At 50.9% G+C, this 23,350-nt stretch overlaps 1 protein-coding gene across 2 annotated transcripts in view; it reads left to right on the top strand.

The window, feature by feature from the left end:
* The first annotated feature begins 10,752 nt into the window (after nt 1-10,752).
* LOC131097021 (glutamate receptor ionotropic, kainate 1) overlaps nt 10,753-23,350 on the top strand; it is a 102,180-nt gene continuing 89,582 nt past the window's right edge. Inside the window, exon 1 of one of the 2 annotated variants that reach the window (XM_058045691.1) lies at nt 10,753-10,879. In XM_058045691.1, the coding sequence (XP_057901674.1) occupies nt 10,753-10,879 (127 nt within the window). The remainder of the gene's footprint in view (nt 10,880-23,350) is intronic. The other variant, XM_058045692.1, reaches the window with a different exon arrangement.

Here is a 23,350-nt window from a genome sequence, read left to right as displayed (position 1 = left end):
CCCATCAAGGCAGAGCTAATCCCAAGGCTCAGATGAATGGAGAACCACTGCTCCTCACCAATGCCAGGATTCACTGTCAGTGCTGAAATTTTTGCAAGGGCAGCCTGAACAAGGCTCTTTCCCCCCCTTTTTTATTTTTCCTGAAGCTGTTCGGGGGCACGGAGGGACACGAGTGAAACATTTAATGCGTCCCTGCAGGGAGGAGAGCCCAGGCCTCGGCTCTGTGCTCTGTGAAAGGGCTCTGCAAATACAGAATGGGAGCTCCACACGGAAATGTTGAGCTCTGCAGAGAAGAGGTGGCCTTTTCATTCCCCCACAAAGGGCCAGGCCCACCCACAGGGCTGCACAAACCAGGATAATGGCCGTGATTGAGAAGGGAAAATATAGGCCAGAACCTGGCATTAACAAACCTCAGAGAGCTGCTGCACTGCTGCAGCCCAGACAAAAGAGATGAAACCTGGGCACACGGTGAGGAAGGGGAGAGGGCCGCCAGGCACAGAGCTGATTTCTGCCCTTTATTGGTATTTAGCTCATCTAAAGGGAAGCTGAAGGTTTAAAAGCCGTTTTTGAAAATGGGAAATGATTCATTTCTTTTTCCCCCATCAATATGTTCTAATCTTGTTCCCTTCACTGCAAACATGGTGACACATGGGGAAGGGCTGTGCAGCAATGACTTTCCTGAATGGAAAGGAAATGTCAAACAGGATTCTTCTGCATGCACATGTGACATTTCCCTGCCCTCTCCCAGCAGAAAAAGCAAAAAAGTCACAGGTCATGGCCTTGGCCACATCTGCCCAGGAATGCTGGGTTCCTCTGCCACCACCTTGAGCAGGAAACTCCTCTTTTCCAAAGCATAAACTCAGTCTCAGATAACGCATAATTCTGGCCAGAGAGGTTTCTTTATGTACCAGGAATTGCCCCCACACAAAAAGCCTTTTTTGCTTCTTGTTTCCCCTCTCAGAAGCCCCCAGCACCCTCGTCCCTTCCTGTGTCTCCCTGGGGCTCCCTGCGGGGACACAGCCCTCCCTACAGCAGTACCAGGTGCCCCCAAAAACGTTCCATCCTCTGTAAAACCCTGTTCTCCTTTTCCTCCCATCCCCTGCTGGTCTCTGCAGAAAACCTCTGAGACAACCACAGAGAAGGAGGCCACGTTCTGCCACCCACAGCCCAGGGATGGCCAGAAATGAGACACCTGAACAGACCCTGGACAACAACCATCACCACTGGGCACAGCTGCTTGCTCTGGGATGGACTGCACCACCCAGAGCCAGCACAGCCACCTGCACGTCCCACAGGTGTCCCTTGAGAGGCCAGCAAGGATAAAACCCAAGCCTGCACTTCAGAGTCACAGAGCTGGCACCGCACAGGGCCCCCCTGCCATCTCCAAACATCCAAGGGCATCATGGAAATGACAGCAGCAATTATGGCATGGAGGTAAAGCACTTCTTAATGAAGGCAAAGCTGCTGGCAGCTCAGCTCCAAGGGATGCATGGGCTGAGGGGAATTGTGGTGGTGCCCATCTGTGACACCATCCCTCCCACCACCCCTTCCTCCTGTCAGCAGCTCCTGCCTTCCCTCACACACCTCAGATGGAGATGGCAGCAATGGATAAAACACCCCAAACTGCCAGGATAACACTGCTCAGCAGAAATGGACAGCTCACAGATTTTTCTGCTTGCTCTGTTCAAGGATTCACAGCAGCAGAAAACTGAAGGACACATAATGGGAATTGTGTGTATCCCAATCACTAAGTGCATTTGAATCCTCCCAATAAAATTAAATTACCCTTCCTACCTCTCTCGCCCCCTTTAGTTCTCAGCACAGCATTTAACACCTCCATTGTAAGAAAGTCTGATTTCTTTCTAACAGAAAAGATGTTGAAGTTGTAACAGTGATACCACTAACAATTAACCCTTCTTTATCAGAGAAATGCTGTTCATCACCTTATCCCTGAAAACCTTTACATGTTTCTGAGGCTTATTTTAAGGGTGAATTTGGAAAAACCACTGCCTGTGTGGTGCCTCTGAGCATGGCTGAGGCAAAACAGGGATAATAAAGATCAGAAATAATGAAATGGCACTTTCCATCAGTCCCTCTCTGCAGAGGTGCCCCTGTCAGTCACACCTGGGCACTTCTCCAGCTCCCCTGAATTTCTGTCACAGTCTGAGGTGCCAGCACAACATCCTGCAGTGCTTGAGATAAACACAGGGTGGACCTGATGACCTCAAAGGCCTTTTCCAACCTAGTTAATTGTCTGGTTTTTCAGGGTTATTACCAATTTCACTAAACCTCAATACAGATTGAGCTCCTCTCTGGAAGCATTGTTAGAAGCACAATTCATTGTTACAAACAACCCCATTAGGAACAGCCAAGGCCTTCCAATTAAGCAAGTGCAGGATAATAGCAGGGCACATTTTCCTGAGGTTATGTGGCAAATGGCAAAGTTCTGTCATTGTTTCCACGTCTAGCAATGCCAGTGACATCCCAACACACTAAAATAAACCCCCTCTGCCCCCTGCAATGGGGGTTCACCAGGCTGACAAGGCAGGAATGAAATCTCCCCTCTGTGGCACGTGGCTGCAGAGTGCTTTTGTGCAGGAAGATATTTCTTTTGACATTTTCAATGAAAGAACACATTTGGGGCTGTTCTACAGGTATTTCACACAAGGGCAAGGTGCTGCTCTACCCGCAGAGCGCAGGGGGTTATAATTCCCTTTTCTCTCTCTGAACACACAGTTCTGTGCAGCAGCAGCATCCAGAGTCCCTCTGCCACAAGCAAGACCTGGTTTATTTTTGTGTCAGCACAAAGCTCTGCTTTCCTACATTGCTTAGGATCAAAACAGCCTGGCTCAGTTGCACAAGTCACAAGTTGTTATGGCTGGCAGGTTATGCGGGTGAAAACAGCGAGAGCCCTGTGCAGATTCCACAGGAAAAGAACAGGAATTGTTTCTGAGACAGCACACCAGATTTCCCTTGAGATTATGGGATGGTTTGGGTTGGTTTGCACCTCCAAGCCACCCAGTGCCACCCCTGCCATGGCAGGGACCCTTCCCCTGCCCCATCCAGCCTGGCCTGGGACACTGCCAGAAGGTCACACGACCCTCAAAGCTGAAACACCTTTTAAAGAATTATTGATTAATAAAACACTGCCAACAAGGATATTTATGTTTTTGACACAATCCTTAAAAATTTTGTCTTATGGACCCAGTGTGAGCTTTCTTAGCCAATCACGTTGTGGCACACAGACCCACAGTGCTGCACTGTGAACTCCTTGTTCACCTCTGGAACTACTTTTATTTTTCTATATCTTAAACTCTAAAACTCTAAACTTTCCTTACTTACCTTAACATGTCTCTATTTCAAACTCTAAACCCACATCCTCAGTTTGGGAGCCTTCTCCGAGGTCTCAGACCAAATCCTGGGTTTAATTCTTTGCTTACAGGCCAAAGTTCTGAGAACTCCCTGCATTTCAGATTGCAGCACCCCCTGCGTAGCCAGATGCAAACAGCCCTGCAAAATTCATGCTCTGGAACACGGAGGAACAATTCAAAGGAACATCGGTAAGATTTGATTGTTGTTTGATAACCTTGGGGAAATACAGACATTTTTCTCCCAGAAATGGCCAGCCTGCTTCTTGTTAACTGTTCCAGAAAGAAGAAGCTAAAAAGCAAATGTATTCAAGGCCTAAGAAATTGCCTTTAGAATTTTACCTGTATCTCCACTAGATCATCATTAGTGACAAAATAAATCTTCAGTGATTGCTGAATTCCTGATTAATTTATGGACATCTTTCTGAAAAATGAAGGCTAAAACATACACAGGTACACGATAATAAATTATAGATTTGAAAAGGGATATGCAAAGGCAGGAATCTGAGCAATCATTTTTCTCTCTCCCTTCATCTCAGAAGGAGAATCACCAACTGCAATGAGCTCCATGCATCACAACCCTGCCTGGGAGACTTTTCAGCTGTAATTATTAAAATTAGGAAATACTAAACAAGGCAAATCTTTTCCCCTTATTCTGTGCATGCCACACTATTGCACACAGTGAATTTCTTTGTTATGTGTGTTAAATCTTTGGTTTTATACTCAATTCCTAGCCAGCCAGTGTGGTTTTGCTTTTTTTTCTGGTTTTCCTGTGTATTTCTAGGGATCTGGGACTGGGAATTGCTGTTCCTGCACTCAACAGGTTGCTAAAAGTCAAATTTTACACAGGGCACTCATTCTGTAAAACCCAGGAAAAGCCCCAAATTCAGCTTTGGGTCTTTAATAGAAATGCTGTCCACAGTTCTGTGTGGGTTTTTTCCCCCTCTGTCAATTCAAGATTAATGAGATTCAACATGAATTAATGTGGACACTTCAGAAACTCACTGAGGACTCTGTGATCTTAGAAGTCTTTTCAGACCTAAATGATTCTGATTTATGGGATGTGAGCAAAGGTCTGGAGCTCAACAAACAAGCAAGAGCATATGTAGGTCACCCCTCGTGGAGCTCACGCTTTTCCTGCTGCTGAACAAAGGAAGAAAATATTTTTTACCTCATTTTGCTGTTGCACAGAGGAAATTTTTAACATTTTTAGAAGATTTTGCAGCACTAAGCCTTTGTCCCATTTTTAATCTGGTTTAGGATGGCTTCTCACCTGGATCTGAGCATAAGAGAAGATGTTTTCCCTGGCAGAGCCACCACACCCTGGCACGGGCTGCCCCTGTCCTGGGAGATGCTGAAACCCCTGGAAGTGACCTGAGCATCCCAAAAATGGCAACCAGAGGGTTCCCGGGGATGTCCCCCAGTTCCAGCTGCTCTGGGATCCAGGGGGGATTCTGGGTTGGCACTGTGGGTCCCACACCCCTGAATTCAGTGGGAATCTTTGTTAACTACACCATGAAAAGTGACTGGTTTTGCAAGCCAGGTGGAAACACAACCATGGGAACGTGTCATCCTGGCACAGCCTTCCCAAGCTTTCTCCTCCCAGAAACCCCAGGTGATTTTCAGAAGGAGACCTGCTAGCCAGAACACCATAACACCTCCATCACTTTGATCTCCTTCTGTCAATATTTTTAATCAAGAGTCTTCCCCTAAAATATTCCCACGTGGAGATGGCCCAGCAAGGTTATCACAGAATTAGTAAAGCTGATAAAAATCGCTGTGCAGGAGCTAATGGCACCAGAAATAACATCAGGGTAATGTTAGCCAGCAGCTCAGAACAAACCCAACCCCACTGGGGCTGAAATCCACTGCAGTGAGCACCAGGTGAGCATAAAATACCAGAAGAGCACGTGAGGGATTTTGGCCTCTGCCTGCCCTCAGTGCTGTATCTAATCTGAGGGGGAAAAATAAATCTTTTGGGGCCAGTGGCAGCAATTTAACCCCAAATGGCCAGAGGGAAAGCCCGCATTGTTTCTGGTGAGGATGGATTTATCTGGGTTCTGACTGCCCACAGCTGAACTCTGGTGCTGAATGCAGGGCCCTGGGAACTCCCTTCCCTTTCAGCAGCCCCTATTTCCAGTGGCACTCCTCCAGGGACAGGACTTTGGGTCCCTGGCTGAGCTGCAGCTCAGGATAACAATCTGACTGATCTCCCACGGTTATGTGTGGCTTTGCAGCTGTTTGGGCTTGCAGCACTGCAATGTGGCACCACAAGGGCCAACCCCAGGGGTCTGGGGGTGGAACATCCCCTCTGTCACTGTCACTGCCCCAGGGCTGGGTGGCACAGCAGCTGTGCCCTCAGCAGCTCAGCCTGGCACACAGAACTGTCCTGCCCAGGTTCTGTGCACTGATCAATGCTGTTAATGTGGACAATCATTGCAAGCAGACCCACTTACAGGCACAAAATAATGAAGCTTTCTCTGCTGCTTTGGGGCTTTTTTCCAATATTTCATGGGATACCTCTCCATTCCTCCCTCCTCCTTGGTCAAACATGTAAGGCCAGGAGGGAGAAACAACTTATTTATCATGGTGAGAAAATCAGATTTGTATAAATTACACGAGCAGGAGACATCCAGGAATTAGTGCTGTGAAGGAAGACTTAAGTAACCCAAAGCAATAAGAACTGTGCTGATTAACTTCTCAGCTGGGGCATTTCACTCATTCCTCAAAGACACTGCCCTGCATCAACTGGAGTATTTCGTTTGCACTTCAAGCTGCTTAAAAACTGTAAAAAAAGAGCTCTAGGAATGCTGGCCTTGGGTTTCTCAGTTACAGCTTCATGTTTTCAGAGCTGACCATCCCCTCCTGACACATTTGTATATAATACACACACAGATTACATCTTACATATATGTAACACATTTATATATAATACACACACAGGTTACATCTTATATATATGTAACACACAGACCTTAAGTAACTCATTTATATATAATACACACACAGATTACATCTTATATATGCGTAACACACAGATCTTCAAATATTCTAGGTGTCCCTTCAGCTGTGTGCTGACACACATAAATTTAAAGCTGCTTATACACATCCTGAAAAGCCCATCTATTGTTTTTATCACTCATTTTATTGTGTGTGGGTATATAAAATAGATCATGCAAATGCCAAGGGAGAGACAAAACACTCACACAGTCATCCTCAGAATGCAGGGATTTAAACCCAAAAACCGCAGCTGCCTGAGGGTTTCATTTTGCCAGGTGCCAGGTAAATGATGATAGGGGCTATCAAAGCATCTATTCCACATGTTTAAATGGAAACATTCCTGCTTGTGAGCAAACTTTTAGTAGTTCTTAAGCAGTGGAGCATTTTTTCCCCCCAAAATCCCATCCCACATCTGTGAATGGGTGGAAAAGAGTCTACAACGCCAAGACCAGGGTGAGCAGAGTTAACAAAGTGAAATACTCTCTGGCTGAGATTTAAGTAATTGTTTTGAAATAAGTACGTAAGGAGGAAAATGAGTTAGGACACATTGAAATGATCTGGCAGAGATTTGGGACGGTCATTAATTTACCAGCTTGCTCATAATTAATAGTAACTAATGGCAGAAAAGAGAAACATGCACTGGGGAAACAGAGCAGGGAATAAAAACATGAAATGAGTTCTTCTCCCTCCCTCAGTATCTGCTGAGAGGTTGTTGGTGTGGGGGTTTATTTCTCCTGTAGAAAGGAACAACGGGAGGGGCTCCAGGGAGCAGAAACTGTGCCCTGGGTCACAGGCTGCAGGCTCCCACCCATTTTATGGAGCTGTCCAGGTTCCTGCGAGTGCGGCCAAACAGAACTGGGCAGAATTTCACACAGGACGTGCCAGGATCCTCTGCGTGCACGGGGGGGTCCATTCCCCAAACCCCTGTGTGTCCCACACTGGAGAGCCCCCAGCAGGGCTCAGGCTGAGCACGGTTATTTGTGGTTATTTGTGGGTTATTGGTGCCTTTGGCTGGATGCTGAGGGGCAGGAGAGGAGGCATTCTGAGCTCAGGAGAGGCTTTCTGCAGCTCCTGCTGCCCTGGCTGGGGGAGGCCAGGGCATGGCTGCTCTGAGCTTCCCTTGGCATTTTTACTGAAAAGGGGCTGATGTTATGGCTCTGGGGACAGAAATAAACACAGCTCTGCAGCCACAAACAGCTTTACAAAATGTGATTTTAAACTTGCTGTGATCACAGTCATGTCTGCATTTGTATTGGCTTTCTAATCTGCCATGGTGCTCCAGCAAAATTACTCAGGGCTTAACATGTTTGAGTTTAAAAACTTAATTTTACCTCCTCACTTCAATGGAACTCAGGGGTGTTTTGGTTAGATGCAGTTAAAGAGAGAGGGGAAAAACATATAAAAATATTCTGAAGTACCTTAAGCTGGGTAAGGGCTGCTAATGTGCTAAGGGCAACAGAGGTAAAATTTCTCAGAACTTGATGACAAAATTGAGAAAACTTCCAGGTTTATTTATTTAAACTTCCACATTTCCCAACATGTTAGAATACACTTGTTTTTCTGATATTGTGGCTGCTTCCAAACTCAAAACAGAATTCTGGAATGATACAGAGGGGGAAGGAGGTGTTTTACATCCCAAATTCAGCCATGAGGCCCTGATATCAGACCAAGATTTAGCTATCAGCCTAACAGTGTTATATAAACTGCAATTTGTCTAATAATCACACATTGTATCCAAGTGGAATCTCACACTGTAGAACAAGAATAAAACCTTCAAATTCCTGTGCAAAAGACTCTGCCACCATTGATAATATCAATATGCTACATGCTTACTCTCAGTTAAACAGGAAATCAACATTGCTAATTTCAGGGGAAATTGTCCCTGGAGAACCCAAAACATGCTGGGAGAAATGCAAACTGGGGATCTGACCCCACAAAACACACCTGAGAAATGCAAATTGGGGCTCTGACCCCCAAAACATGGCTGAGAAATGCACAGGGGGGCTCTGACCCCCCAAAACACGCCTGAGAAATCAAAAATGGGCTCTGACCCCCCAAAACGTGCAGTGAGAAATGCACAGGGGGGCTCTGACCCCCAAAACACACCTGAGAAATGCAAATTGGGGCTCTGACCCCACAAAACATGGCTGAGAAATGCAGAGGGGGGCTTTGTCCCAAAGAAGTGTGCTTGATATCACTCAAAAAATCAAGGGTATGAGGAAAAGTCAGAATTGGTATTAAAGTCCAAAGCTCAACAGGTTCTCTGGCAAGATTCACTCTACTCACAAAGGCCAGCTGGGGCACAACAAGCAAAGCAACAACAAAAGCAAACAAAATCCAGGCAACCAAAGCAGGAATGAATTGAAACTACCCAGGTGTGTGTGTGTGTGTAAAGTGTAAACAAGGATGGAAAGCTTAACAACACTGAAAATCAGCAGCACTTTAACTCATACCTTAATTTATACCTTAATTTATAGCTTAACCACAACAGTCTAACAGAGGAACAATATTTAACAGCATTTGGGCTAAATTAGAATTATAACTTTACTTAATTCCCAGATTGCTATGGCACAGGGCCAAGGATGTGCACACACACAGACACGGCTCATGCAATATAAAAAACTTGCCCAAAAAAGTAGTGCAAGTGTAAAACCCCGCTCAGGGCGGGTGAAACACTCACTTTGGGTGTCCTGGCACCTCCTGAGGGACGGGTGATCATCTCAGGGCCCCGAGGGCGGGCTCACCCCGGCTCGTTTGGGTGGGCACCGCTTCGGAAGCGCAGGACGAGATTTGGGTGCCGTGCGGGGCACGGGAGGGTTTCCCACTCGAGACGAGCAGCAGGAGCGGCTGCGGGCACCCAGCGCTATTTACTGAGCCCAGAGCCCAGAGCCCAGCTCGGGTTACACCGCACCTGAGCGCAGTGAAGGGGCCGCGCCCCTGGGGCTGCGACCCAAACACACCTGGGCACCGCCAGGTACGGCTGTGGCCGGGACCCTGCCGGGAATGCCGGTCTGGGACCCCTGCCCAGCCTGCGGTGCCCTGGGACAGCGGGCAGCGCTTGCCAGGGCCGCTCTGGGGCTGCCACAACGCGGGTGCTGCTCTGCCATCATCGCGCTCCGGCCCGAGCTGCCGCTGCTCGGAGCAGCTCATGGCTGCAGCAGCGGTGAGGCAGGCTGAGAGGAATGCTGAATAAACAATCCGAGCCATTTCAGCTTAGGATCGCGGCTCTGCAGCTTTACTTCTGTTGCTAGGTGGGAGTCATCCTCCTCTGGTGGTGTTTTCTTTTTTCAGAGCGGCTCAGGACCCATATGTTTGGAGCCCTCCGAGTCCCAAAAACGGAACCCAAAAACCAAATTTAAACATTCACTTGACAACTCCGAGTCACCAGGGAAAGAGATTTGGTGACCGCACCCCTGTGCGTGTCACCTGTCCCAGGGCTGTCACCTGTCCCACACTGTCCCCAAGCCCACACCCCTGTGCGTGTCACCTGTCCCAGGGCTGTCACCTGTCCCACACTGTCCCTCAGTCCGCACCCCTGTATGTGTCACCGGTCCCAGGGCTGTCACCGGTCCCAGGGCTGTCACCTGTCCCACGCTGCCCCCCAGCCCGCACGTCTGTGTGTGTCACCTGTCCCCGGGCTGTCACCTGTGCCAGGGCTGTCCCTCAGTCCGCACCCCTGTATGTGTCACCGGTCCCAGGGCTGTCACCTGTCCCAGGGCTGTCACCTGTCCCCGGGCTGTCACCTGTGCCAGGGCTGTCCCTCAGTCCGCACCCCTGTGCGTGTCACCGGTCCCAGGGCTGTCACCTGTGCCAGGGCTGTCCAAGGTTCTGCCGTGCCCAGGAGGGGCTGCGGGCGGGCCCCGCGGGGGCTGCAGGGACAGAGGGACCCTGCCGCTCTCCGTGTCCCTGTCCCAGAACCGGGCAATCCCAGAGTCCCAGGGGTTGCACTGGGCTGGAAGGGACATCTGGAGAGCATCCACACTGACCCCTGTCGCCACCCGCAGCGGGTGACACAGGCACGCGTCCGGGTGGCTTTGGGATGTCCCCAGAGGGGGAGGCTCCCTCCTTGGGCAGCTGTCCGTGTCCCTGTCCCTGTCCGTGTCCCTGTCCCTGTCCGTGTCCGTGTGCGCGCGCGTGTCCCCGGGTGCGCGCAGAGCCCGGAGCCGCCTGGCCCCGCCCGGGGCCGCCCCGCGGGAGGATCCTGTGCTCCGTCCCTCCCGCTCCGTCCCTCCCGCTCCGTCCCTCCCTCCGTCCCTGTGGCGCGGGGGGCGCGGCGGTGGCGGCGGCGGCAGCGCGGAGCCCCCGCGCCATGGGCGGGCGGCGCGGAGCGGCTCGGAGCCGGCCCGCCCGGGGGTAGCCGGCATGAACGGAGCATGAACTGAGCATGGCGAGCGGCCTCGGCCCGCGCTGGCCCCGCCGAGCGGCCCCGGGCGGCGGCGGGGGGCTCCTGCTGCTGCTGCTCTGCGCCGCGGCCGGGCTGCCCCGGAGCGCACAGCAGGTGCTGCGGATCGGTGAGTGCCGCCGGGGCGCGCCGGGGCTGCTCGGGATGCTCGGGGATGTTCAGGGATGTTCAGGACGCTCGGGGATGTTCAGGGATGCTCGGGGATGTTCAGGGATGCTCGGGATGCCTGGGGATGTTGAGGGACGCTCGGGGATGTTCAGGGATGTTCAGGGATGCTTGGGACGCTCGGGGATGTTCACGGCTGCTCGGAGACGCTCCGCTGCCCAAAGTTCGCCCGGTGCGCGGTGCCAGGGAAGCTGGGCGCGGGGAGCCCGCGGGGCACGCTGCGAGGGGCCCCCAAAGGCGGGCAGGCACCTCCGTCCCGGCCGCAGGAAGGGTTCGGTGACGCTGCAATCGGTGCCGAGGGGTGCGGAGAGTCCCGGCTGGCGGCGCAGGACGGGGGGACCGGCAGGGTGGGGACGCGTTTGCCGCTGCCCCGGGCAGGGGCAGCTCCGCGGGGCCGCGCGGCAAACTCCGCGGATCGGGGATTTATTCCTGAGCAGAAAACTCCGCGCCATGGAAACGGGGCTCGGCTCGCAGGAAGCGTCTCTTGCTACAGTGGGTTTCTTGTGTCAGTCAAGTGAGACGGTGCATACAAAGTGTCGGGAGAGTCCGGGGTTAGGAGAGACTGTGGGAAAGATGTAGGCAGAATCTGGCACGCCGCTGTTTCTGTTTATCCCTCCTGCGCTTGGCAAACACTGAACACGAGGCGGGGGATAAAGGAAACAAACAAGAGAAAAAAGAGAATTTTAAAAAGGGAAAGACGCTGTTTACGGCGCTGGGAGAGCACCCCGCAGTCCCACGGGCGCGCTGCCGCGCGCAGCTCAAGATCGGAGCCTTTTGCCCGCACGCCCTCGCCCCGCTGGGCTCGCCCGCAGCGGCGCTCCCCGAAGCCCAGGGAAGGCTCCTTGTGCCCGAGAGCCAAGGAGCGCGGCCCGAGCGCTGAAACGAGGGAAGGCGCGGCCCTTCCGAGCGCCGGGCACAGCTGCAGAGCGGGGGCACGCAGCCCCGCAGCCGAGGGTGCTCCGGCTGTCCCCGCTCGGGGGGCGCTCACCGTTCCCGGGGGTTCGGGGCAGCTCGCCGCTCCCCGCTCATTCCTTCCCTGGAACACGCACCTCGCGAAGCTGGGCCATCCCACAGCCCCAGCGGGGATTCAGGGGCGTTTCCCCCGGTGAAACCTGCGGAGGAAAATCCCGTTCGAACCCCCGAGCCGCGGGCACCAGCGGGACGCTCTGGTTTGGGGGGCACAGCTCTGAAGGAAGGAGCAGCGTGCCGGTGTAGCGGGTTTGAGCCGAGCCTGAGTGCCGTGTGCGGCAGGAAAGCTCGGCTTTGCGCTGCCCGCAGGCTCGCAGGGAGCCGGGCAGAGCTTTGGGGTGCCCCCCGTGCCCGCAGAAGTTCCGTGCTGCTCTGGGGCGCCCGGCGAGGCTCCGGCGATTCCTCCCCTGCATTCATTCCCCCGTTGGAGGCGCGGGCCGGTGAATTTGTGGCTCAGATTCGCTCTCCCAGGGCAGGGCACGCAGGGATGGAGCCCAGCGCTGACTGCCCGTCACTGCCAGCCGGACAGAGCCAGGCGCGGAGCTGACACACTGCCCGGCTTTCAGTGGCATGTGCGGGGCAATCGCTGTGTTAGGGGCTGGGAATGCATAAAATATTGAGTGTATCCTTCCTGCCGTGGCTCTGCTGCCTGTGCAGTAATGATGTTATAAAATATTAATCCTCCACATCCGTTAACAGCAGCAAAGTTCCTCCGTGGAGTCTGTCACTCTCGGAGGTGGCAGAGAGGAGTAATGGCAGCAACTCCTCCAAATCTCTTTGTGACAACATCATAAAATCGTCCCCAAGCGTTTCTGACAGCGAGGGAAATGCCATTAAGCCATCAGATTGTTTTCCCCGTGTTTTAGTTAATTAAGGGAAGAAAGTGCAGCAGTTTGTGCCTGGATTCATACACTCAGAGTTTAATTGCATTTTCCGCTGTCAGGGAGCTTTCAGATTTGTTTTTTATTAATTTTTTTTCTGGCTTGTAATGGGAATGAATGGATTGTCTTGGTGGTGTTTAATTAGTTGAGAAAGGACGTGTGAGTGATATGAATTCCAGTTATTCCTCAGCACTGACTAACGACTCCTTTTCCAGCTCTCTAAACAAAAGATGAGGGATGGCAGTGTGACCAAGTAAAACTGACTCATTAGGATAAAAGCAATGGATTTTGAGATAAGATGGAGCTTGAAGTTTCAGTAATAAAAGAAAATAAAATAAAATGCTGCTGTCTTACTGGGTATTTCTTCCCCACTCCTGCTCAAAAGCTTTTCCCTTGACACGGGAGCTAATGGAGCTGTCCAAGGAAATACCATCTTTATCTGCACATTACCCACCAGACTGTATTACATAAAAGTGTCTTTAAAGTTCATGACCCCAATATTTCTTACTGAATTCCAAGGAATTTTCGGTTTTTACGCCAAGTCCTTCCTATCTCTGCTACTTGTACCACTTGTATGAAATAAATGATCTCCAAGGAAGAATGGTAATGAACGGGAGCAGATGCTCAGGTGCAGAAACAGCTTCCAAAGACATCTCAGCAGCAACAGCATAATCCATTTGTTGGTGCTGGATGCAGAGCTCTCATTCCTGCTCAGATTACAGATTCTGAACAGGTTAAAAGGGTAAAATCCAGTGATATTATGTGAAAATTTACAGATGGTCGTCATCTGAGCTCCATTCTGGGTTACAACTGACCAACAGCAAGTTCTTGACAAAGCTCTGGAGTTAATAAAAGAATGATGGATGAATCTTGGAATTATCTCTGAAATTACCAGCTCCTGGAAATGAACAAATGGGCAGGTTTTCAGGAATTGCTCGGGGTGAGGAGACAGAAACCAGAAGGATTTTCAGTAATTTGTGTGTTTTTATAAATGTAATATTTACCTAAGGGCTCATCCTTTGCACTGATTTACTCCTTACTCAACCAAAATTCCCAAATTTAGTGAATTGTGTTTTCCACAATACAGGACTAGCCCCATAACATTTATCTCCAGCTGAGAAATATCAGATTTAAACCAAACACATGCAACTCAACCTAACCCACAAAATACCAATTTCTAATAAGCTGAAATTTTCAACATAGATTTCAAAATCTCTGTTGGATTTCCCCTAGCAGGGCTAAAGCTGTGAGTTCTTTTCCTGTGTGAAATTGCCATTTCCCCCTCATGAGAATGATAAAGGCAGAAACCTCATTAATTTCTCTGCAAATCTGCCACTTTTCACCAACTCTTTTTGAGATTTTGTTTGTGAAGGGAATGGTACTAACACACCTCTGTGTTAGGTGTGTTAGTACCATTCTGAGCTTCATCGGTGTGAAATGGCAAAAACCCTTCTTGGAAAGTCTCTTATCATATCTGAACATAATGAAAAATGTTAGTTTACAGTATTTGTTACTAGGTATCTAAAAGTTATTCTATTTTAGATATGATAGGAAATGCAGCTGCATTTTTCTCACCAGATGATGAAACATTAAATACATTTTGTTCACTAGACTCTGAGTGCTCAGTGGTTTATCAATCCTTTGTGATACACTTTACCTAAGTTTCCTTATTCTACACTTAGGGAAAACTGTTTTGCTGCAAATATTTCTAAAGGATTGTCACCAAAGCATCCAAAATCTGATTTTCACGCCTCTCCCTCCTCACTGGATTTGACAGCGCTGTACAAGTGGGAGGCAGGGCCATGTTTGGCTGAGTTCAAATGGGTAATTGAGTTAAAAATCCCTAAAAATGCTGCTGCAAAATGCTTTGCAGCCCCTCAGCAAGGGGGCTCCTGCTGCCTTGGTGAGTGGCTGTGCCAGGACATGGTGACTGCTGGGGACAGGGACACTGTCCCAGGAAATCTCCAGCTTGGCCTCCATTGCCAGAGCCTCCTGAACGCCTCCTTGGGCAGGGAGGAGATGGGCTGGAGAGGGGCAGGGGGCTCCTCAGATATTCCATCATGCAGGGCTGTGCTAACCAAACCTGAGGGGTGAGTGGCTTCTGTCCTGCCCACCTGTCCCCAAAGCTGGGGGAACAGCCAGGGAAAGGTCCTGAGCCAGGCAGGGCAAACTGGGGGGGCGGGTTGGGTTTGGACCGGAGCTGGGGGGGTTCAGGCACGGCTGAGAGACTGAGAAGCCTGAGAAACACCAAATAAATCCAATCTATAATAGATGTGGCAGTGCTGCCTTTCCCAGGAGCTCCGTGGTGAGGGTGCTGAGCTCCCCTCACTGTCTGCCTGTGCTGGGTAAGCCGCTGTTGCCCTCGCTGGTGCAGGGCTGGGACATGGGCACCCTGCAGCCTCCCTCTGTAACCCAGCAGCTCAAGCACGGGACAGGGTCCTGGCAGTGCTGGAATCGCCCAGATTCCCCAGGGAGGAGAGTTTGCCATCAGATGCTTGGGGCAGGAGGAGCCTCCCCTGCAAACAGAATAAAAAGCCATTCTGCAGAGTTCATCTCTTGCCCAGCAGGCTGTTTTCAGACATTCAGGTGTGCTCATTGTTGTTTTAGCCCCCTGGCTTCCCCACACACCCCATTTCAGATTTCCAGGGCATTTCCCCTTGCCTGAGCTCTAAGCTCCTCCATATGGCCCTGTCCTCTCTCAGCATTTCCATTTGGGCTGGAAGCACAATCCCAATACTGTTTTTTCATTACAGTCTGTTTTGTATGTCCTGGTCAGTAATAAAGCTTAAATCCTGCTCTCCCCTCAATACTTTAAACAACTGCCTCTAATCTTCTTTTCTCAGAAAGGCTTGATTTGACCAACTAAACTGGAGATTGTCCTGCAGCTTTCAAAGGAAACAAATCCCATCCCAGAACTGATTAGTTCTACTGCACAGCTTTGGGGCTGTGACCAGCAAGCCCAGCCTGTCCTAGTTTGGGCTGACTTTAGATTTCAGTTTGCAGTAATGAGTATATGATCTTGGGCAAGCTTTGCAGGGGGAGGTTATTACCCTTCCCTCTCTCTCCCTGCTGAAGGTTAGAGGGCATTTTCCAGGAAATTATGAGCTCTCAAATGATGAATTCGCTTTCTCAGGGCAAAATCAAAATTCCAAATCAAAACAGCTTCGTTATTCCACACTGGCATTGTTTTCACTTGAGCTACAGGAGCCAGTATCTGACAGAGCTGTTAAAGTAGCTTCTTCTTTTCTTTCTTTTTAAATTCCTCTGACAGTGCCGAAAGTTCCTTACATACTCTTAGAGCTTCACTAAATGAGGGTGGCACAAACAGAGGGAAATGGGAATGGGTTCTGTGGCCAGAGAGGCAGAACTGGTGCCAAAGGCTCACTTTTGAGCTTCTTTTCTTGATCCATCAGGCTTTTTGCAGTCGCACCTTCCAGCTGGGTTGCTGTTGGGTTTTGTTTTTCCTTTGAGCTTTCAGAATGCACAAGTTTAAAAGAGGAGAGTTATAAATTCTCTTGGCGCTGAGGCTGTTCCCATGTCCTGCACACCCAAACTTGGCCTATTTCAAGGCAGGTTCTGTTTGCAGCACGCTGGCTCTGGCTGGGGCCCAGGAGCAGCCCCCTCCCACCCTGCTGGGTGCCAGTGACAGCCAGAGTGCACAGGCACCTCCCCAAATGCAGAGTTTGGCTGAGATGGTATCATTAGAGGGAAAATGCATGGAAATTGGTGCTTTTGGGGCCTTACAATGCAATTTTCCCCCCCATTTTGGCACTCCCACAGACTTCTCCACTATGGCATGCAGGCCCTCTGGGTAATTACAGGTATTTTGGACACAGCAGCAGCACTTTGTGTTTTAAGCCCTTCCCAGAAGGGTGTTGTGCACTTTGGGAAGGTAATGAAGGGTTTTCCTGGCCTGTTGCTCAGTGGCAAACACAGAACTGCCCTGATTTGTTCTCTCACCCCGTGTCTGTTCCAGCACAGGGTTTGCTTTTGGAGCACCCCCAGGGCTGTGGGCTGTGCCTGCAGATGCTGAGGTGTCCACCAGAGCTGCCCACGTCCTCGTGCCACCCTGCAGCCAGGCTGGCTGGGCTGACCCTGCCTTTGGGGAAGGCTCAGCCCAGTGCTCACAGCCCTTGGATTCACTGCCTCCCTCCCAGCCCCAGTGAAGGTCTGGAGGGCTGGGAGTTGGATGCTCTGACATGCAAACACCCAGAGGGAAAACAGGCCCCAAACACAAACCTCCTGCTTGCCCAAAAATGCCCTTTCCTGTGCTCACACTCAGCAAAGAGTCCAACACGAGCCAAATCCACGTCGGAGCTCCTTGCTGTGGCACAAGGAGGTTTCTCCTGCCATCCTGGTGCGCCAGCCCAGCCATGCCCACAGAGGCTCTGGGCGAGGGAGGAATTTCGGGAGTGGTGTCCCTGGCCCAGTCAGTCCCTTCGCTCTGGAGGAGCTGCAGACAAATCCCCATTCCTGGTCCAGTCCCTTCGCTCTGGAGGAGCTGCAGACAAATCCCCATTCCTGGCCCAGCCCCGGGGGTCAGTGGGAGCCCCCTGAGCCGGGCTCAGCAGAGCTGTGCCCATCAGCAGCCAGGGCAGCCGGCTTGCTGCAGCAGCCAGCTGGCACGGGTAACACTGCCTTCATCGTGCCACCGCCACTCGGGAGCTGCTGAGAGCGGGGTCAGCTTTGGAGCTGCGCTGTTCCAGGGACTGGCAGGCACTGACACATCAGGGCTGGGCGCTGGACATGCACCCTGAGTACCCTCAGCAGTCCCACATGGATCACAGCTTGGCTGGCCACAGGAAATGAGGGAGCAGCGAACCACCAAGAACTGTTAAAGGAATTCCTGCCCGCAATTTGGAGACTAAATTGCAATTTCTGACTGAAATATTTTTGTTTTGGTTTGCCTTTGCTTGCTTTTATTCATCTTGGAATTCAGAAAGAGCATGGGAAAAGATTTAAAAATCGAAGAGATGATCCTTGATAGTCTGTGGAAATGGGAGAGGAATGAGTAAATACCTGGTGCAGGGCACAGGAAGGACGTGGAGTCACTGCTGCGCTGTTTTCACCCAGAATTGTTCAGACACATTTTGTGTGATAAACCGGGCTTGTGCCAAACGCTCCACGCCTGTCTGAGTGCAAGGAGGGCTTGGACAGCCAGGACAGGTGGGGTTCTGGGGTGTCAGTGCAGGGGCAGAGCTGGACTGGGTCATCCCATGGAGCCCTTCCCTATGGAGCTCAGCATGCGCTGTGATTCCCAGCAAAACACCCTAAAGCCCCAATTTATTTGCCTGTACTTACAAATATTAAATACAAAATGCCACAGGGAAAGGCTGCAGCAAAGGAGGCAGGAATCCTGTGGAGCTGGTGTGCGCTGGGTAACAAAAGCGGGTTTGGAGTTGCTCAGTCGACATTAGTGTGGTGTTTCCCATCCTCTGGGCTTACACTTTTAAACCTCACATGTTTATGGGCAAGGTTTGAGTCCAGCTCTCTGTCCCTGTGTGAAACTGGGGAATGTACTCTGAGCTCCCACCCGTCCCCCGTGTGCCCTGTGACGAGCTCAGTGCCTGGGAGAGCTCTCCTGTGAAAACCATGTCTTTGTCCCCGCTATCTCTGATCCAACAACTTGTACACAAACAGCTTTTTGTTCCTGCGGCGCCGCTTCCTTTCAGCTGTGCCCAGCCACCCAACACCTTATCAGCGGGGCTGTGCAGCTGCAGCCCGATGGAGCTCCTGCTTCCCTGGCTGTGCCTATCTCAGAAAGCCCCAAATTGTTTATTTATCTGCCAGAAACACGCGCCGAGGGGAGTTCAGGCTCTGCTGCCCAGGGTGCATTTTAAATCAGGGGCAGAGCTGCTGCAGATACTTCACATTACATCTCCCAGCTTTATCTGCTGCTGTAAATGATGAGGCTGCTCCACTGAGCTGCACCAAGATTCAATTTTTGAGCAGTGTTTTGTGAAGAATGGAGCTTTTTCTCTGTGCTATGAAGAGCCTGTGGCTGGCTCTCTCTCTGCTGCCCAAGCCTTTCCTGTGCCTCTGCTCCCTGGGGACACAGCCAGGGCCGAGCCATGTCCTGGCATTAGGGCATCTGCAGAGGGGTGAGGGTGCTGTGCCCTGGCCTGCAGGAGCCCTGGGGAGCTGCCATCCTGCTGCTGTCATGCTGGCATGCCAGCTGCTCTGAGCAAGAGGAGCTGGGAAATGCACGCTGTGCTGCGTGCAGCCCTTCCCCTGTGCTGGGATGCAGGGGTTAATAACCCAGCCGTGTGGAGCACTCCCTGAACACTGCATTCCTGCCTGCAGCCCTCTCCTCTGCTCTCCCTGGTGGGGACATCCCAGCATGTTCATTGGAATTGATGACTTCCAGCAAGACCCAATAAGAAGAGTTTAGCTGGGGCTGAGCTGCTCTGTGGTACCAGAGCATCTGCACAGTGAGAGCTGGGGGGTTTAAAGAATTTAAATAAGGTAGTTTAGGAGATGCAGAGCAAACTTTGCTGGGGAGCTTTAATTAATGCTAAAAATCCAGACTTTTATGTCTGCACTCCTCTGTTTCCCACACCAAGAGTGTATTTTATGGCAGTTCTTAGAATGAGGCTCAGTTCCTGCTAAGGAAAGTGGTGCTGACAAGCTTATGCCTCACATTTAAAATAATTTTCTCCTGTTGGCAGGGCTGAATAAAGGGGCCACAGGCTTCAAAAGAGTCAGAACTTGGTCCTTGTCCCATGGGAGTCACCCTGTTAGAAACCTCCTTGGCCACAGGTAGGGCCCAATGAATTCACATCCAGCTTCTCCAGGATTTCAGTGACAGGAGCTTTAAATTTAGTGAATTTAACTTCAAAACTTCTTTCAAATCCAAGCCCTTGCAGAAAATCTCTGAGAAAATTTGGTACAAAATCATCTCTTCTGGCTGCCTGCCCTTTGTTTTAAGTGGCAGAGCACTTTTTCTCAGGGAAAAAAAAAGAACAAATGACCCAAAGACTCCTTCAGCTCTGCCTGCGCCGGAGTCAATGGAGCTGCAGCAGTTTACAGTGATGAGGTTCTGGCAAGTGCATTATTCTGGCAGAGGAGAACAGTTGGGCAATTTACTGCAGCTCATCCCAACTGCAAATGAAGGTTCTGTATTCCCTCTGTTCGGGGAAATCAGCAGGAAAAGCCTCCTCCTCTCTCTTTTCTATCCCCAGCCGCTGTTTTTGCCAAGGTTTCCCACTCCTGCACAGGTTTCCCTCTCTGCCCTGCCCTCCTCAGCCCAGCAGAGCAGGGCAAGGAGCCCAGGTTCCCTGGTTTGTGGTAGGAAGCAGCGAGCAGTGAGTTATTCCAGCTAGGATGGAATGAAGAGGCTGGAACTGAAGAGCTGGGCTGTCTTGGAGCCACATTCTCTAGAAATAACATTATTATTTACATGCAATCCCACGGCTGGAGCAGTAAAAGCCCAAAGCTGCCTGTAGATGGGAAAATGTGTTATTGGGAAAGAGTGTGGCCCTGCTCTGTGCAGCTCAGCACAGATTCTGTGCAGGATCTATCGAATAGGGTCAAGCATGACACAATTCTGGTGTCATGCTGAATTGGTGCCGGAGCTAATATTGTCACAGCCCTGTTGTGGCTGACATAAAGCTGTCACTTCTTCAGGAGGGTGATCCATGAGAGACACGGGAGAATCAATGGAGGTAAAAATAGGGAATGCAGCACCAGCATCCATCTCATCACCATTTGCCCGTGTTACACTGAGCAACCTGAGCAAAAGGGTCATGTTTAAACCTCATCTGGCACACTGCTCTGAGAAGTGAGAGGGGGAGAGGAGGAGCCCAGCCCGGGGAGCCTTGGAGCGGGGGGCATCCATCAGGGCAGCAGCAGGGGAGGAAAGAGGGCAGTGGGCAATCCCCACCATTCCCAGAGCCTGCGCTCAGCTCAAGAGCTGCAGCCAGCCTGGCACGTTCCTGCTTGGACAGGGCCAAAGAGAAATACAAAAGGCCCACAATTTGGAGACTAAATTACAATTTCTGGGGGGTGGTGTCATTGCAGAAACGAGATCTGCCTTTTCCCCACATCTCAGTCTGCTTCATCTCTTGGGGATGATGAGCACAAAGTCAGAGGGAGAATTTCCCCTGCCCTTCTGGAGGTGCTGTTTCTCCTGGGATTCAGGGTTGGAGCTCTGAACTGCAGGCTCAGGATCTCCTGTCATCATGGCTCAAGCACCAGCTCGATACGCAGAGGGGATAAAGAGAAGGAAACAGAATGGAAAAGTCTCAGATAAGAGGGAATTGGCAGGTTGATGATAATCTTAAGTACGTGGGAGCTGTGTTTATGCCTGGTTTTGAGTGAAACTCCAGTGCTTTCCAGCATGCCACATGCTTAAGGGATTACAGGGCATGGGATTTAGTGCCAGAACTGCTTGGAAACTCTCAAACACTCTTCTCTCATGCTGGCACACTGTGCTGTGCCCCCAGCTTGAGAGGGCACTGCAGTGGGAACTCAGACATCCAGGAATTCAGGGGGATAACTCAGAAAATCTCCAGGGCAGTGCCAGAGCGGATTTGCAGCTAACAGGGATAAAGGGTTTCTGATGTTCCTTTTGGGGTTACCTTTGAATTAAGCCTCAGAGACACGGAGTGTTTCCTAGCTCTGTGCAGGCTGTGAGGAGGACAGGGAGTGTGCCCAAGCTGAGCTGAGTGCAGTGCCCAGGCAGCTCGGGGTGCTGCTGCCAGCCTGTCACTGTCACTGTCACCTTGTGGGGCATCACTGCTGAGCAGCAGCAGCCAGAGCAGCTGGAGCAGACAGGTTGCTGCAGATGACAGCAGCTTCACAAGGGGCAATCATCACGGCAGCAGTGTTTGTCCTCGGCAGCAAGTGGATAAATCACAGCAAATGGGCTTCCCCTCCGAGCTGGAATCTGCTGGGTGATTTCTGCCCAGCCACAAATGTTTCTCCAGCACGTGGAGCCAGTGCCAGGCACAGCCCAGCCAGAAACTCCTGTCCCCGAGCACAAAGCTGGGAGCAGGAGGGCCCTGCAGACACAGATGCTCCATCAGGGGTGGTTTGGGCAGTCATTGAGAGGTGTCCCACCTTCCTGGGAGCCAGAGGGCGTTTGCAGTGTGCCGGGGTGAATGAATGAACACGGGTTTAAGGGGGCTCCTCTCTTAGGAGGCCTTTGGGGGACACTGAGGTCACACACCCTGGCCAGGGGCTGCCGGTGGGCCCCAGGGCAGGGATCACATTCACTGTTGGCTCAGAAACAGAAGGTTCATTTTACCCAGGTAAATACTGAAATGCAGTCTTACCTCCACGCTCAGGCAGTTTGTTTTCAGAGAATAGGCACTTCCCAGAAACGATTACATAAATCAGAGGAATTACAATATGAGCATCCTCTGGAGCTTTTTCATTTCAATCTTCAATGTCAAACAGTGTTCAGTGGTGGAGGTTTGAAAGGATGAAATTAGAAGCCCTGTAATGGAGTATTATGGAAAGATATCCCTCAAGAAAGCTCATTCCCAGCTCCTCACCCTCTGGTGTTTCACCCATTACCAGCGAGCATGAATTCTGCATTTAATCTTATCTGATGTAATCGAGCTGTTCTCACCCTCCCAGGCTCCTCTTCTGCTGAATCCCCCGAACCCTGAGCTCTCAGGATCCCCTTGCAGGCACACATTCCCTCAGTTAATTATCCCTTGTATCAAACTGCATTTCCCTTTATCCCTCTCAAATGCAGTGCGTTCCCATTTCTCCGAGCATCTGCCCGTATCCACACAAATGAAAAGGATCAACTGGAGAGGATAATCTTCTGCCTGCATCCCTCTTGCTATTCTCTAGCTGCATCCCATTTGCTCTGCCCTGTTCCATCTGTTGGCTGCTCCATCCCCAAAGGCTGGGAGCCTCCATTGCCCTCAGTATTAACTCGGACCCCAGTTTTAGTTCTGGTTTAAAAAGATGCTTCTCTGCTGAGAGGGAAGGGAAGAACCAGCTAAGAGAACAGAGAGAGGTTGCTTTTCCTTCTGGAGTTGTCCTAATGGGATTTTTTTGGTCCTGAAGGGAGATTCCAAAGTTAAACAAGAGCAGCAGGAATTTCACAGCTTGGGGTGTGCATCTGTGCTGTTGGTTGTGCTCTCTCTCCTCCCTGTGCCAGAAAAGGATGCCCTGAGAGGAGCAGCATCTCCTGATCTCCCAAAAAATTCCCTTTTCCTGAGTGCCCTGCTGGGGTGAAGTCTCTCCTTGGCTTTGTAGATTTTTGGGCACAGCACTTCAAGGTCACCCACAAGGCAAAGAAAGTGCTCATTTTCCATGTGCGAACCAGGACATCAGGGACAACACCAGGCTTTGCAACCCACACAAAGTTCCCTCTTCTCCAGGTGGGCTGTCCCACCTGGCAGGCAAGGTTTTGCTTGAAAACAGCCCCCTGCTTTTCATTCAGCACTCTGCTTTCTGGAGCTCCCTCCATTTTCCTGTTCTCAAGGGGTTTGGTCACTTTATGAGACAGAAAACTTAAACTCTGGCTCTTTGTGTTTGTCCTCAGATAAGGCTATAACTGGTATCTATGCACCTGAATAAAAAAAACACAGGGGCTTTGTGGGTGT

The sequence above is a fragment of the Melospiza georgiana genome, chromosome 2 (genome assembly GCF_028018845.1).
Source record: "Melospiza georgiana isolate bMelGeo1 chromosome 2, bMelGeo1.pri, whole genome shotgun sequence".
Taxonomy (NCBI): Eukaryota; Metazoa; Chordata; class Aves; order Passeriformes; family Passerellidae; genus Melospiza; species Melospiza georgiana.
The sequence above is the reverse complement of the archived record's forward strand: the minus strand, read 5'-3'. Positions and strand labels throughout refer to the sequence as shown.